The sequence below is a fragment of the Mesoplodon mirus genome (assembly GCF_964341445.2).
Source record: "Mesoplodon mirus genome assembly, chromosome: 6".
Taxonomy (NCBI): Eukaryota; Metazoa; Chordata; class Mammalia; order Artiodactyla; family Ziphiidae; genus Mesoplodon; species Mesoplodon mirus.
This window is the reverse complement of record NC_138982.1, coordinates 128,159,218-128,175,063: the sequence shown is the minus strand read 5'-3', so window position 1 is coordinate 128,175,063 and position 15,846 is coordinate 128,159,218. Positions and strand designations below refer to the sequence as shown.

Sequence of the window (15,846 nt, the reverse complement as noted above, 5' to 3'; positions counted from 1 at the left end):
AAGAAAGGCACTTAGCCCAGCCCAGGCCATGCTATGGAACCCCAAATGGTCCCTCAACACACTACATTCTCACTCAGATCCCTATTTTGATAACCTTCTCTGAAAATACATTAATACACACCCAATATGGTCTCCTAATAAATCATTGACTCCTACCCCTCACCTCAATCCAGAAAAATTATTCAGAGATTTCATCTTGGCATCAGGTTTAACCGCCTCAGTGTAGCTCACTAAGGTTACTTTACCACGGGCAATTTACTGCACTTATGTCATTAAAGAATTCCTGGAACTATCCAAGGAGCCCCCTCTTTTAACTGTCCAAACAAGATGGTGGACGGAATAAAAACCCAGGGCTTGCCTGCCAACTGCTTCAAGTTGCCAAATGGAAACCTCTAGTTCTAACTATTTTTAAAGTATGTTTCAGCCAGCTCTCCAGAGTGTCAACTTCATATTTTTTTAAGTTTTTATTTTATATTGGAATATAGTTGATTTACAATGTTGTGTTAGTTTCAGGTGTACTGCAAAGTGATTCAGTTATACATATACATATATCCATTCTTTTTCAGATTCTTTTCCCATATAGGTTATTTCAGAGTACTGAGCAGAGTTCCCTCAACTTCATATTTCTGAAACTTTTTTTCCTCCACAATGCATACAGTTTGACCTAAAAAACACAGTATCTTTGACTAGAAGAGAAACTATGTTAAAATCCTTCTCATACCTCTGATTTTGATGTTAAGCAGACTTAATGCCGTTAAAAAAAATAATTCAGGATATTACATGACATGGTAGATTAGAAAGCAATACTTATAATATTTATCCCAGGTTTTATTAAAAGTATACACATAGATATGGATAAAAAGCCTGTATGAATATGTATGAAAATATTAACCCAGTGATGATTTCTGTGTGACAGAATTATGACTTTTCTGTTAAAATGTAGTTTCTAATTTTTTTTAGTTCCACACACATTGCTAGAAATATAGAAATAGAATAACAGGTAATGGAAGATAGAAAGTAGGATAGAGAAAAGAAAGACAAGAAAAAAAAATCCAAAAGTTGTTTTTAAGGATGCCTAGTTTTAAAAGCAGGTTTTATGTTACAAACAGACATCATTTTACAGACATGTTTACAACTATGCTACACAGACAAACGTGTGCCAAGGGACTTGTCTGAGGAAACATGGCTCTGTTCTGTTGATTAAGGAGAATGGGTGGTGGCCTTCCGGAGTCTTGAGCTTTAGATAGGTTTCCTTCCCGTATTTTGTTGAGTTTCCAGCAATTAAACACACACCCACACTCATTTTTAGCTCACACTCCTAGGTCTTAGGAATAAATTTACACTCAAATAATCATATTGTTTCACATATTTAACTGGACACACACACACACACACACACACACACTCCTTTTGGTGAATTCTTCTTGATTTCTATGCTCATTACTCTATGGAAAACCGCTGCAGAAATTATGTTAAAAATGTAACCAATGGTTTTCTTAAGTGAAGTGACTCCACTCCAGCCTCAATCTCATTGACCATATAAAATGTAGAGAAATGGTCTATGCAATTTGTCCAAAATATATTAAGTATTTACTGTGTGTCCGGGATTGTTCTTGAGCTATAGCAGTGAGCAAAACAAAGATCCCTCCCCTTTGGGATCTTACAATTTGCAGGGGGTCAGACACACAAGAAACATCACGAAGTGACTTATATAGTACGTTAAGAGGTCATGAGTGCTATGAAAATAAGAGTAGATCAGAGTACAGGAAGTTTGGGAATCTGGGGAATGGGGGTGCAGTTTTTAAAAATAGAGTAGTCAGAGTTCACCTCATTTAGAAGGTGATAATTAACCAAAGACTTAAAAGAGGGAATTTGAATTTTTGAATTTCCTGGAATCCGAATTTCGCCTTGTGGTTCTTTGGGAGTGTTCCAAGCAGGGGAACACCTTGACCTCCAAAACTGTGAGAAACAGTAAATCTACTGAATCATGGGGCCAACATCTGAGGATAAAGAACTAAGTGAACTGGGAAGCTAACTACCATGGACTCTCCTCTCTCTTTTCAGCCCAAATTCAACATTTATGGCCAGCATAATTTTCTGTGTCTAGCCCTCGGTGTTATTATACCATAATATAGTAGTTTAAGGCACAGGCTTTGAAGTTAGACCTCTGCCATAAACCAGATGTGTGATATTGAGCAAATTATTTAACTTTTTAAAAAAAGATGTGATTGTGTTCACATCTGTAAAATTACAAGAACAACATTACTCATCTTGCAAAGTTGTGGTAAAGATTAAATGAGATAATATATTTACATACTTGGGTGCACATGGTACTCTGCATATAGTCCATGTTCCATAAATGATTATTATTACTTTTACCCATGAGGCACTTCTCTTACTTGTAGTTGTAAGCTTGCCTTGGCATGGTAGAAATTCATACTCAATACCATCATAAATCTACCCTCAAATTACTCAGATTTGAGCTAAAGTGTTTCCTGTGTTTGAGACAGCAAAGAAAATAATACAGACATAAATCATACTTTCTCAAAGCAAGGCATATTAGAACAGAAAAATGCACCAAGTTTTTCTATTAAGATGATTATTACATTGCCAAAAATATCTGTTCCAGTTTGGATTGAGAAAAGATAATTCTTTGTTTGGAAAAAGCATTTGTTCAACATGTAGCAAAATAATCACTTTAAGGAATCACACAGCTAGAATCACTGTGAACTTTAATTTTTCTAAGATTCTGTATTGTTGACTCTTGTTTGATTTCATTCTCTGTGCTCAAGTTAAAAACCATCAAAATCTTACATAATGCAAGAAGAGAATGGATACTACCAAAGTAGTTCAGGAGAATTACCATAAATTATTACTTCTGTGGAGAAAAGCATGCTATTAAATTCTGAGTTATTGCTCTCAGGGTTGTGCTCTCTGCATAAGACTGCTCATGTAACTTACAAACCTGGCAGAGCAGCCCTCGCTTTACTCTCATTCTGCTTTTGGCATCACTATGGGAAGTGATACAGAAAAGCAGTACTGAAAAGAAGGAATTAATTAATTCATGATTTATTGACATCATAGAGGCAAGAGACAAAAAAACTGAATGAATTGGGGGGAACACACATATACATATACACAAAGCATAAAATATTTTAGTACAACTCAACAACAAAAAAACAAACCACCCAATCAAAAAATAAGCAGAAGACCTAAATAGACACTTCTCCAAAGAAGACATACAGATGGCCAATAGGCACATGAAAGATGCTCAATATTGTTAATCATTAGAGAAATGCAAATCAGAACTACAATGAGGTATCGCCTCATACCAGTCAGAATGGCCATCATTAAAAAGTCTACAAATAACAAGTGCTGGAGAGGGTGTGGAGAAAAGGGAACCCTCTTGCACTGTTGGTGGGAATGTAAGCTCGTGCAGCCATTACAGAAAACAGTATGGAGGTCCCTCAGAAAACTAAAAATAGAATTACCATATGATCCAGCAATCCCATTCCTGGGCATATATCCGGACAAAACTATAATTCAAAAAGATACATGCACCCCTATGTTCATAGCAGCACTATTCACAATAGCCAAGACATGGAAACAACCTAAATGTCCATCGACAGATGAATGGATAAAGAAGAGGTGGTACATATATACAGTGGAATACTAACTACTCAGCCATTAAAAAAAAAAAAAAAAGCCATTTACAGGGGGCTTCCCTGGTAGCGCACTGGTTAAGAATCTGTCCACCAACGCAGGAGACACAGGTTCAAGCCCTGGTCTGGGAAGATGCCACATGCTGCGGAGCAACTAAGCCTATGTGCCACAACTACTGAGTCTGCACTCTGAAGCCCGTGAGCCACAACTACCGAACCCAAGTGCCAAAACTACTGAAGCCCGCGTGCTCTGAAACAAGAGAAGCCACTGCAATGAGAAGCCTGCGCACTGCAACGAAGAGTAGTCCCCGCTCGCTGCAACCAGAGAAAAGCCTGTGCACAGCAACAAAGACCCGACACAGCCAAAAATAAAATAAATAAATTACAAAAAAGAAAAAGCCATTTGCAGCAACATGGATGCCGCTAGAGATTATAATACTAAGTGAAGTAAGTCAGAAAGAGAAGACAAATACCCTATATCACTTATATGTGGAATCTAAAATATGACACAAATGAACCTATCTAAAAAACAGAAACAGACCCACAGACATAGAGAACAGACTTGTGGTTGCCAAGGGGGAGGGAAGGTGGGGGAGGATAGACTGGGAGATTAGCGTTAGTAGATACAAATTATTACATATAGAATGGATGGACAACAAGGTCCTACTGTATAGCACAAGGAACTATATTCAGTGTCCTGGGATAAACTGTAATGGAAAAGAATATAAAAAAGAATGTATAACGTATACATGCATAACCAACCGAGTCACTTTGCTGTGCAGCAGAAATTAACACAACATTGTAAATCAACTATACTTCAATTTAAAAAAGTAAAAACAAAAAAAATATTTTAGACTTTAAGTAAAATTAAGTTACTGCATAAAATATCCTAAAAGTGAAATGTTGAAGAAGATAGATAGAAATTTATTTTTGCTTTATGGAAAGCCAAGTTGGAACGATTGGAGCACATATAAAATAGAATCAAAATGTAATTTTTAATTAAAAGGAGAAGAGGCGAGATTAAAAAAATAGAAAATACTTACTTGGGAGTAAATAAGACTAACATTTGATTGCAATAAACATAGAAGGATTTATTTTAAAAATAAAACATACATTTTAAAGTGATATAAAAATGGTACAGGGTTTTAGTTTAGAGTGTTGGAAATGCTTTGAAACTAGATAGAGGTGGTGGTCACACAACATTGTGGATCTAATAAATGACACTTAATTGTTCACTTTAACATCGTGAATTTTATGTTATGTGAATTTCGCCTTAATACATTTTTTTAAAGTAAGACTAAAGAATATACTTTTGGCATCCTAATTCAGATATCATGGCGTAGGGCCTGGGGAGGCAAGGATGAATATCCACGGTATCCAGTTGGACCCAACAGTAAGATCCTCCAGAAAAGTAAAAAGTGAGAGAAATTAACTTTGTTTCCTTTGTCTCACATGGATATCCTGCTCCATCTTTTCCTCTCACTGTGCTCACTCATTGGCTTTTCCAGTCTCCTTTTTGGCATCTCACTCAGCCGTGTTTGTCTTCCCTATAAGTACTCCATAGTCCCAAATTACTACCAATCATTAATTTCTTTTTCCCACCTCTCCCCATTTAAAACTACGTCATGGGCTTCCCTGGTGGCGCAGTGGCTGAGAGTCTGCCTGCCGATGCTGGGGACAGGGGTTCATGCCCCGGTCCGGGAAGATCCCACATGCCGAGGAGCGGCTGGGCCGCCTGCGCGTCCGGAGCCTGTGCTCCGCAATGGGAGAGGCCACAATAGTGAGAGGCCCGCGTACCGCAAAAAAAAAACTACGTCACGATAAAGAGTGTTTTATTAGCTTAATCATGTAAAATATTAGGACTTCAAAGAACCTGAATAACCTAAACAATTATTTAAGTGAATGACTGATTCACTGATTCTTATTATAGCATATTATTATTTAACAAGCACATATAACTTACTCTATGCCAGGCATGACTGTAAGCACTGGTTAAATACTAGATCATTTAATTCTTCTCATGTCAGGCCCCTTTTTAAAATCTTTTTCTCTTTACTCCAAACCTATCTCTCTCCAACTGCAGGAAACTAAGACATGCCTAAAGAAAAGGGATCAGACATTTGAAATCAGTTTCTTAAATGTTTATGGTCTAAAGAAGCATCACATTTAAGAAACAGTAATTTTTCAGGTTGCCCAGTATTATTAATGTGTTCTAGGTAAAAAACCTTCAGAGAAGTAGTAGATAGTCAACATTTGAAGTAAATTTATAAAGGCTCAGAATTCTTTTTGGTTATTAGATCCTTAAAAATTTTTTTAAATTGTGATAAGATATACATAACTTAAAATTTACCTTCTTAATGATTTTTACTGTACAGTTCAGTAGTGTTAAATATATTCACCTTGTTGTGCAAGCAACCTCCAGAACTTTTTCATCTTGCAAAACTGAAACTTTACACCTGTTAAATACCAACTCCTCCCTTATAAATATTTTAAGAGGCTAAAATAAATAGCAAAATGATACCCCAACAATAGGCTATATTAACGTTCTCTTAAATACATAGAGTGGGGTTTGCAGTGTTAATTCCCATTTATCAAATTTAGCTGACTGGAAACTTTGCAAGATCGCCTTCTCCCAGTTTTACAAATTAGATTTGCTTTGTTGCAGATACTTTATGTAATGAGACATTCTTTGTACATCAGGTCTCTCGTAAAATGTCCAAAATTTCTACTGAGGAGATGGAGAAAGAGTTCTCAAGGGGGTAACAGCAGGGAGCAGGATTTCAGCAGGGGAGTTAACGTGAAGTGAGACAGAGGTTCCTGACAAACAGAAAGGCACTAACGGGTGTCATCTCTGTGAGTTATTTCAACAATACAGACCGTGAATATCAGTAAGGTACGCTACCTTGATACTCTATTGCTGTAACTACTTGATGATCTTTCGAGGCAGAGAATCCATAGGCCTTATGATCTGAAAGATTAAAACAGATAGGATAATTAAAATAGTGCAAAAGGCCATTTTCAAATGTTTGAATGGGACGCCATATTAAAGAAAACTAGCCTGAAGTTTGGTGACAGTTTCACACAGTTCATAACACATAAGCTTTAAAGTATCAAAATAGGAAAAGCTAAGGCAAACTATATGTTTTTCCCATTTTCTCTATTGTGGTTTTGCTCTTTAAGCATTTCCCAAAGCAGAACTCATGCATCTATTTGCGCCCCTCCCCCTGCTGCCCCCCCCCCAGACAACACACTCTCACAAGCTCAACTGTTAAACAAGTTGAGCCTAATGTGTGATCTAGTACTGTCACAGGTATTGCCCCCTGCAAATAAAAGCTAATTATTTTTAGTGCTTTATGTAAGGACATAAATTGCTTTATGAACTTATCCCTGACTATACCTATATCATATAGAAATGAGTCATTCAACGTATTTACTATGAAATGTACATAGTACGTACATAGTATGTACATGATATATACATAATACATATGTACATAGTATATACATAATATATAATAATTATAAACTTTGTATAATAAAGATCTGATAAAAAATGCAAACAGAACACCTTTGTTATCCCCCTAAACAGTTCCATGATTTTCTAATCCTGGAAAAATCACTGATCTATAAGACTGAAATCCCTAATGGGATCTGATATGATGATGATGATGTTGTTGATGATGATTGATGGTGGCGATATTATCAGTTTCCCCATCTGATGAAATCCACATTTTTTTCAGGTGGGGAAACTGAGGCACTGAGGGGGTAAGAAACTTGACCAAGGTTATATTAGTAGTAAGTGGTGGATCTGGGATTTTAACTTACCTGAATTATACCCAAAGCCCACACTGTTTGCTGCTGTTCTATACTGGGCCTCACATCACATTCCTCCCAAGCTGAACTATGAGGAAGGACTGCAGATTAACAAAGACGTCTGGTGGAAAAGTCCACTGGTCTAATGAAGATGGCATAGGTTGAGAAACTGGTGGTAATAAGCAAGGCAAGGACTGGCTCAGAAGAATAACAGGAAGGTGGAAGCTAAGAGGCTATGACTGGAGAAGTAGGACACTAAGGTAATCTCAGAGGAAAGCTCTAGATAAAGCTTTCTCAATGTTGACACTATTGACGTTTGAGACTAGATCATTCTTTGTTTTGGGAGGCTGTCCTGTGCATTGCAGGATGCTTTGCAGTATTACTTGCTTCTACCCACCAGATGCCAGTAGCATCCCTACCCACCTACCCCAAGTCATGACAACCAAAAATGTTCCTAGATATTGCCAAATGTCCCCTGAGTGTAGGATGGGAAGTCCTACCTGGTTGAGAACCACAACCACTGCTCTAGACTTACAACTAGACTGTTTTGACAACCTAGGAATAGACTTATTCTATGGAGGGCAAGAAACCATGAGTTCAAGGATTTTGAAAGTTCCTATAAGATCAGAATTTCTTAACTATGAAATAATTTATTACACTTTTGTGAGGGAGAGAAAAATCCTTCATATGACATGGCATCTTGTCTTTCAATCATTTATCTATAAGTACATTGACATGTAAATGAATCTTCCACTGTGCCAGATTTTATCACTCCTGAAGAATACATGCTATTCTGGATAATTTTTTTTCCCTTTTTCTCTTCTCTTGGAAGCCTGGACAGCAAATCAAATTGTGAAATTAAAAATCTCAAAAAAATATAAACCTCAAATGTCTAGCTCAACTGTTAACATTGTTTAACTATTCAGGTTCTACATATCTCTAAATTGCAAACATCTTCACTAAGGAAACTGGCAAGTCTATGTGAAGAATGTAGGCCTGAACTGATCCTTTTTACTGCCCTTGTAAATATATTTGTATAAAGCAATAACCCACTTGGCTCAGTCTTAGAGAGGTATTGGAGCCACCAAAGAGTCATTTCAAAATAACTTTTTTGCTTGCATATTTCAAAAACCATGAAGGAGTCCAAGAAATCTTTTAAAATACTCTATTCTCCCTTTTCCATGTACTTTTGTCACATACTAGAAGATGTCCCATAGTCCTCTGAACCGCCCCCCCAGCCCCTCATGCCTTTCTTTTCCAGCTTCTCCTCTCCTGCCTCAATTTTATTTTGTAGAGTCCAAAAGGAGGGTTTGGATTTTCAGAGAGCAGAGGAAGGGAAGAGACTAAGCTGGCCAAGCCAGAATCCTCTTAAGTGAGGTGGAGAAAAGTTAGGGTCTCATGGGTCCTTGTGCATTACACCTATGTTTAAATGACATGATCGCTGAACGTTTTTCCTGTGATTCTGATTCTAAACCACTATTCTGTGAAACTTTCGAAGTACACTTTGAAAGAGTCTCTTTTCTCCTTTAGAAATGTGTAAATTAGTGTGCTCAGAGAAGTTCCAGTTATGACTGGCATTTCTCGTGACTTTTGAACTATTTTAGTATACTTTTTAGACAAAACAATGAAGATTCATATTCCCCAGAAACCAGATGAGGGGACAATGTTGGCAAAATAGGAAAAGATAATCTTTGTTCCCCTCACATCATATCTTTGAACTTTTCAAACACCACACTGCCTACTGAGAATGTTTATTTTCTTTAGGAGACTTGGGCCTTCTTTCATTTGAGTCAAACATTATTCCAATCTGAGACTGGAAGATTTAGGACCAGATTGAATCATCTTTCCCTTTTCCTTTTTTTTTTTTTTTTTTTTTTTGGTATGCGGGCCTCTCACTGTTGTGGCCTCTCCCGTTGTGGAGCACAGGCTCCGGATGCGCAGGCTCAGCGGCCATGGCTCACGGGCCCAGCCGCTCCGCGGCATGTGGGACCTTCCCGGACCGGGGCACGAACCCGTGTCCCCTGCATCGGCAGGCAGACTCTCAACCACTGCGCCACCAGGGAAGCCCTCCCTTTTCCTTTTTAAAAATTAATTAATTAATTAATTAATATTTGGCTGCGTTGGGTCTTTGTTGCTGCGTGCGGGCTTTCTCTAGTTGTGGCAAGTGGGGTCTACTCTTCGTTGCGGTGCACAGGCTTCTCATTGTGGTGTCTTCTCTTGTTGCAGTTGCAGAGCACGGGCTCTAGGCGTGCAGGCTTCAGTAGTTGTGGTACACAGGCTCAGTAGTTGTGGCGCACGGGCTTAGTTGCTCCGTGGCATGTGGGATCTTCCTGGACCAGGGATCAAACCCATGTCCCCTGCATTGGCAGGCAGACTCTTAACCACTGTGCCATCAGGGAAGTTCCTCTTCCCTTTTCTCAGTTCCAGTTTTCTACTTGCTAAAACTTCCTTTGAGAATTATTTCTTCAATTTTCAAAAATCACTTCTAAAGTTCTATGGAAAATAACAGCTGTTAACTTCAGGAATTTTATTAATTCCCTCATAACTTTTGTATGTATATATTTGAATAGAAAAAAATGTGTCTCAGACAAGGAAAAAGAAAGCATTGGTTGAATTGCAAAAGCTATGAAGGCAAAAAAATTATAACGGGGTTTAGTACTATTACATTAATGAATAGATGGCATTTCTTGGTAGGCTGAATATTTCCTTCAGTGATTTTAACCATCTTCTCCTAGCTTCCTCTAATTCCATTTACTTCAAGGTTTGCCTTTAATTAAGTAAAAATATTTTTTAAAGTGTAGTCACTTATGTTGAACTTATTTAAACAGAAAGCTCTAAATCTTAAAAAAAAAATTATAAGATTTCTACTGTTTTCCAGCCTAAGTCTTCGAATTCAGTTTTATTTTTCTAACTTGAACCCAATAACTCTATTTATGAAAACCAAATGTTTTGTATCAATATTTCACTAGCAGATGTTAGGAATAGGATCTGTTGGCGGTATTCTTTTTTAAAAAAATACATTTATTTATTAATTTATTTAATTAATTTATTTTTGGCTGTGTTGAGTCTTTGTTGCTGCACACAGGCTTTCTCTAGTTGCGGCGAGCAGGGGCTACTCTTCGTTGCTATGTGCAGGCTTCTCACTGCGGTGGCTTCTCTTGTTGCGGAGCATGGGCCCTAGGTGCGTGGGCTTCAGTAGTTGTGGCACGTGGGCTCAGTAGTTGTGGCGCACGGGTTCAGTTGCTCCGTGGCATGTGGGATCTTCCCAGACCAGGGCTCGACCTGTGTCCCCTGCATTGTCAGGCTGCTGGCTGGTTTCTTGAACTGATATTTTTCCTTCACTTTTCTTGAGTAAGTTAAGTAGAAAAATAAACAAAAACTTGTCATGTAGGGCCGCTGGTTAAGGTCAAAAATTGTTTTAAACCTAGCTACAAAACGTCTTTCATAGCTATGGATGTGTTCCAAAATCACTGGCAGTTCATAAAATGAGATTAAGAGATGATTATTTCCATAACTTCTAAATCTCCAAGTCAAGTAATTCCTAGTCAAATAAAACCTTTGTGATTCTTTTCTTCTCCCACTGTAAGAATGAAAGTCCTTATATGTCTATCACCCATCTAAAATAATTTGGTTTGACTAAGACTAAATATGTATTCACAGTATCACAACTTAAAAATTTACTATAAAAGTATTATTTAAGTGAATACTTTTCATTAAAAACATGATTAGGAAAAACTGAGATGTTACAGAAGTTTTCTGTTTGTTTTAAAAATACATTATAGAGGACTTCCCTGGTGGTGCAGTGGTTAAGAATCTGCCTGCCAATGCAGGGGACACAGCTTCGAGCCCTGGTCCGGGAAGATCCCACATGCCGTGGAGCAACTAAGCCCGTGAGCCACAACTACTGAAGCCTGAGTGCCTAGAGCCTGTGCTCCACAAGAGAAGCCACCACAGTGAGAAGCCCGCGCACCACAACAAAGAGTAGCCCCTGCTCGCCACAACTAGAGAAAGCCCACGTCCAGCAACAAAGACCCAATGCAGCCAAAAATAAATAAGGACTAATAACTAACTAATAAGGACCTACTGTATACCACAGGGAACTCTACTCAATACTCTGTAATGACCTATATGGGAAAAGAATCTAAAAAAGAGTGTATATATGTATATGTATAACTGATTCACTTTGCCGTACTCCTGAAACTAACACAATATTGTAAATCAACTATACCCTAATAAAAAAGTTTTAAGTACATTAGAGAGAACACCGTGCATAAAAGCAAGTCATAAAAACTGTGGGTATAAATTATTTCATAAGTTTTCAAAAATAAAAATTAATAGCCATACATTTTCTTTTCTAAAATTTATTTATATTATTATTTTTTTGGCTGTATTGGATCTTCATTGCTGCATGTGGGCTTTCTCTAGTTGAGGTGAGCGGGGGCTACTCTTCATTGCGGTGCGCGGGCTTCTCATTGCGGTCGCTTCTCTTGTTGTGGAACATGGGCTCTAGGTGTGCGGGCTTCAGTAGTTGGGGCACACAGTCTCAGCAATTGTGCCACTTGGGCTCAGTAGTTGTGGCTCACGGGCTCTAGAGCACAGGCTCAGTAGTTGTGGTGCAAGGACTTAGTTGCTCCACAGCATGTGGGATCTTCCTGGACCAGGGCTTGAACCCATGTCCCCTGCATTGGCAGGTGGATTCTTAACCACTGCGCCACCAGGGAAGCCCTTAGCCATGTGGTTTAATCACTTACATACAATTATTAGAGTAACAAATATTAAAAAAATCCATAGGGCTAGCAGTAACAATAATACCATCCAGTATTTATTACAGATAAATATTTATATGGATAGAAAGCAAACTAATGAGGTAGGAATTAGGATATATTAGATAATATCTCTCTCACTATCTGTCATTCAACCATAATAGGTCATAGAAGGGGAGGGAGAGGGCTTCCCTGGTGGCGCAGTGGTTGAGAGTCCGCCTGCCAATGCAGGAGACACGGGTTCGTGCCCCGGTCCGCGAATATCCCACATGCTGTGGAGCGGCTGGGCCTGTGAGCCATGGCCGCTGAGCCTGTGCGTCCGGAGCCTGTGCTCCACAACGGGAGAGGCCACAACAGTGAGAGGCCCGTGTACCACAAAAAAAATAAAAATTAAAAAAAAAATAAGGGGAGGGAGAGGAGAGGGTGGAGGTGGGAGAGGAAGGAAGTAAGGGAAAGGGAGAAAGAGACAGACACACAGACAGACACATTCTTCTAGTCTCGGGCCATTCTGGCCCGTCTTCTTAATGAGACACTGGCATCCTATGTTCAGAGAAAGGGGAGCCACACCAAAGCGCAAGGAGGAATGAAAGATGTGTTTGACTTTGGAGCTACTCATGGCTGATGTCCTGGTGAGTTAGTGATGACCTGAAGAATTTAAGGGTGATTTTGACAATGAATAAATTTTCCCCTTAAGAACCTAGCATCTAACAAAGATGTGACTCCACTCTGTTAATATCCTTATTTGACAGATGTGACAATTGAGAGAGGTTAAGTACCTTGCTCAAGGTCACAACACTAGAAAGCAGGGAAGCCAAGATGTGCATCTACCTACAGATAAGTTTAGTCTGGCTCCACAGACCTCCTCCCACCCCACCCCCTCATCCCCCATTCTCAAATCTGTGCAAAGCACTGGGAGAAATCAGTATCAAACAACGCTACTCTCAGGCACTCTGCAGACAACTTCATATCCACTATCAATCTTTAGGGTTGTAAAAATATTATTCAGGGAGTTTATAACAAATTGCCATTTTAACAGAGAAAGTGTTAACGGACAGATGTTTATGGTGAATGAATTAATTTGAACAAACTTTGTATATTTGTTATATATTGCACAAAAATTTTATGCTCCCTCCCTTTTTCTGATTTTTTTAATCATTTGAATACAAGAAGGACTAATGATGCTTTGGAACTAAGTATAAGTTGTTTTCATAAAACTATATGCGTTAGGAAATTTAGGGAAACTTTCACAGTTTTCCGTTACCCAAACCACTGGACGATTAAATTTTTCATGTGATGTTTGCAATGAAGTAAATAAATTAACTTCTTACAGTAAAATAAATTCTCAAAAATTTCAAAGAAATGTTCTTCAAGCACATCTTCAAATGTTTAATGGTGGCCAACAGCATCAGAAAGCCATCAGTAGCTGAATTTCTCACCAGATGCTCATACTAGGACATGAAAGAAGCCCTTTGAGCATTCTGAGATCTTTCTTTGACACTCCCCAAGTGACAACCTCAGCCAACCACAATTTGTTCATCAGTGGTATTGACTATAGATTTTAGATAAACAACAGTCAACTCAAATCCAGCAGACTCTCAGACAAGATGAGGAAATGCTATCTTCCAACACTGATCCTAATAGGAAGCACATACTCAATGTAAGGCATGGATATTAACCATTCTATGTCCTAATTCGTTCTCCCTAAGATTAAGGTGCCAGAAAACAATGGCCTTAACACTCTGTTAGTGTAAAATACGAAATCATTACTAAAGATGTCAAATATCAAAATAGACAATGGCCAAGATACTAAAATGGGAGGTAAACCTGAGTGTCTCTCTTCACTAATTGATTTGTACTCTGGGTTGTGTCTCAGGAACATCCTTAAGATATAGATGGTACATCAGTCTTTGAGAACTTGATGATACTTTAAGATTATTCATTGCCCTTTAACATAAAATTATAGTTGCTAATTCTTAAACTTCAATATAGATTTTTAAGATTTAAAGTCCAGAACCACCACCGACATTCGATAGTTACATTTCTCAGCAGCAATAAACATACTAATATAATTGTCAAATAAACAAGTTTTGAGAAGACGTATTGTTAGTCACTTCTCCAGAATTTTGATCAGCTCTGAGCAAAGAGCTAAAACCAAGCCTCTGAATCTGGATTCTGAAGTCTGGTTCTGAATCTCTATGATATGCAAATCTGCACAGAAAGTCCTAACAACTGACAACACAGATTATTCAGTGGCTTTTTGGGCCAGGAGACAATGAAATGGTTATTCTACAGTCATTTGATATCTATAAATCCACTTAGGCAACATATGTGAGAAGACAGCTCTTTACCATCTGTTAAGCTCTCTCTATCCCCTACTCTATATAGATGTTTGTTTTAAACTTTCTTTACACTTCAGGAGTTTTATTTCTCCACCTTACTGACTGAATTTCAGGAATCAATAGCAACCGTTTAATGCAGCAAAAGTTATGTTTTGAAAGAGTGAACATGCAGCTATGAATACAAATTGTGTTTTACAGAGACTAGCATAAAAAGTATCAAAAAGATCTCTAATATCACCAGTCTGTTAAGTTTATAATCTGCAAATGAAGTTATCTTTGCATTTCTCAAATAAAGATAGTGCACAGCTAATGTTTTCAATCTTTTTCTGAATTAGAAGATTTATAGAATACAATGAATAGACACATAACAGGAGACAGACTGACTGAGTTTAATAAGGCTTAAGCTTCGGGGTCCTCCCTTGCCTGGACACCTCCTAAGGGCCTGGGGGTGAAGTGAAGAGGGCCTAGTAATTTGTGCACATTTTGTAAAATTTTCAAGGACAAGTTTTTTTGTATAATTTTTCTTAGTGAGAACTCTAATAATCCATCCCAGCACACACTTATGGGCTGCTCCTTATTAATGAGTTTATTTAGCTTTCTAAATTTGACCACCCACAGTAAAGTGGTCTCCAGGGTCCACTGTCTGATAGTTCAACCTTTAAAATAGTAAGATTTTTTTTAAAAAATTTTAAATTAATTTATCTCATTTTTGGCTGTGTTGGGTCTTTGTTGCTGTGCGTGGGCTTTTCTCTAGTTGAGGTGAGTAGGGTTACTCTTCGTTGCGGTGTACGGGTTTCTCATTTCAGTGGCTTCTCTTGTTGCAGAGCATGGGCTCTAGGTGAGTGGACTTCAGTAGTTGTGGCACGCGGGGTCAGTAGTTGTGTCTCGTGGGCTCTAGAGCACAGGCTCAGTAGTTGTGGCACACAGGCTTAGTTGCTCCGCAGCATGTGGGAGCTTCCTGGACCAGGGCTCAAACCCGTGTCCCCTGCATTGGCAGGCAGATTCTTAGCCACTGCGCCACCAGGGAAGCCCCTAAAATACTAAGATTTTATATGACCAAGTAAATTGTATTCTCTTTCTCAAATTTCAATTCTTAAAATATGAGAGTTGAATAAATTTTAGTTTTTAACTCTCCTGCTGGATGATGATTCATAAAAGCTTTAGCCCTTACATTTCATACATGTGGTATTAATTAAATTCTATTACCATAAATGCTTCCAGAAGAGATCTGAAAACTAAGGGAAAGCTTCCCAGTTTATTGTTGCTTCA

General features: G+C 38.3%; 1 protein-coding gene across 1 annotated transcript in view; it reads right to left on the bottom strand.

The window, feature by feature from the left end:
• Positions 1-15,846, bottom strand: part of JAM2 (junctional adhesion molecule 2) — a 68,692-nt gene that overhangs the window by 21,969 nt on the left and 30,877 nt on the right. The window contains exon 2 of the mRNA XM_082625316.1: positions 6,565-6,630. Within this exon, the coding sequence (XP_082481442.1) occupies positions 6,565-6,630 (66 nt within the window). The remainder of the gene's footprint in view (positions 1-6,564; positions 6,631-15,846) is intronic.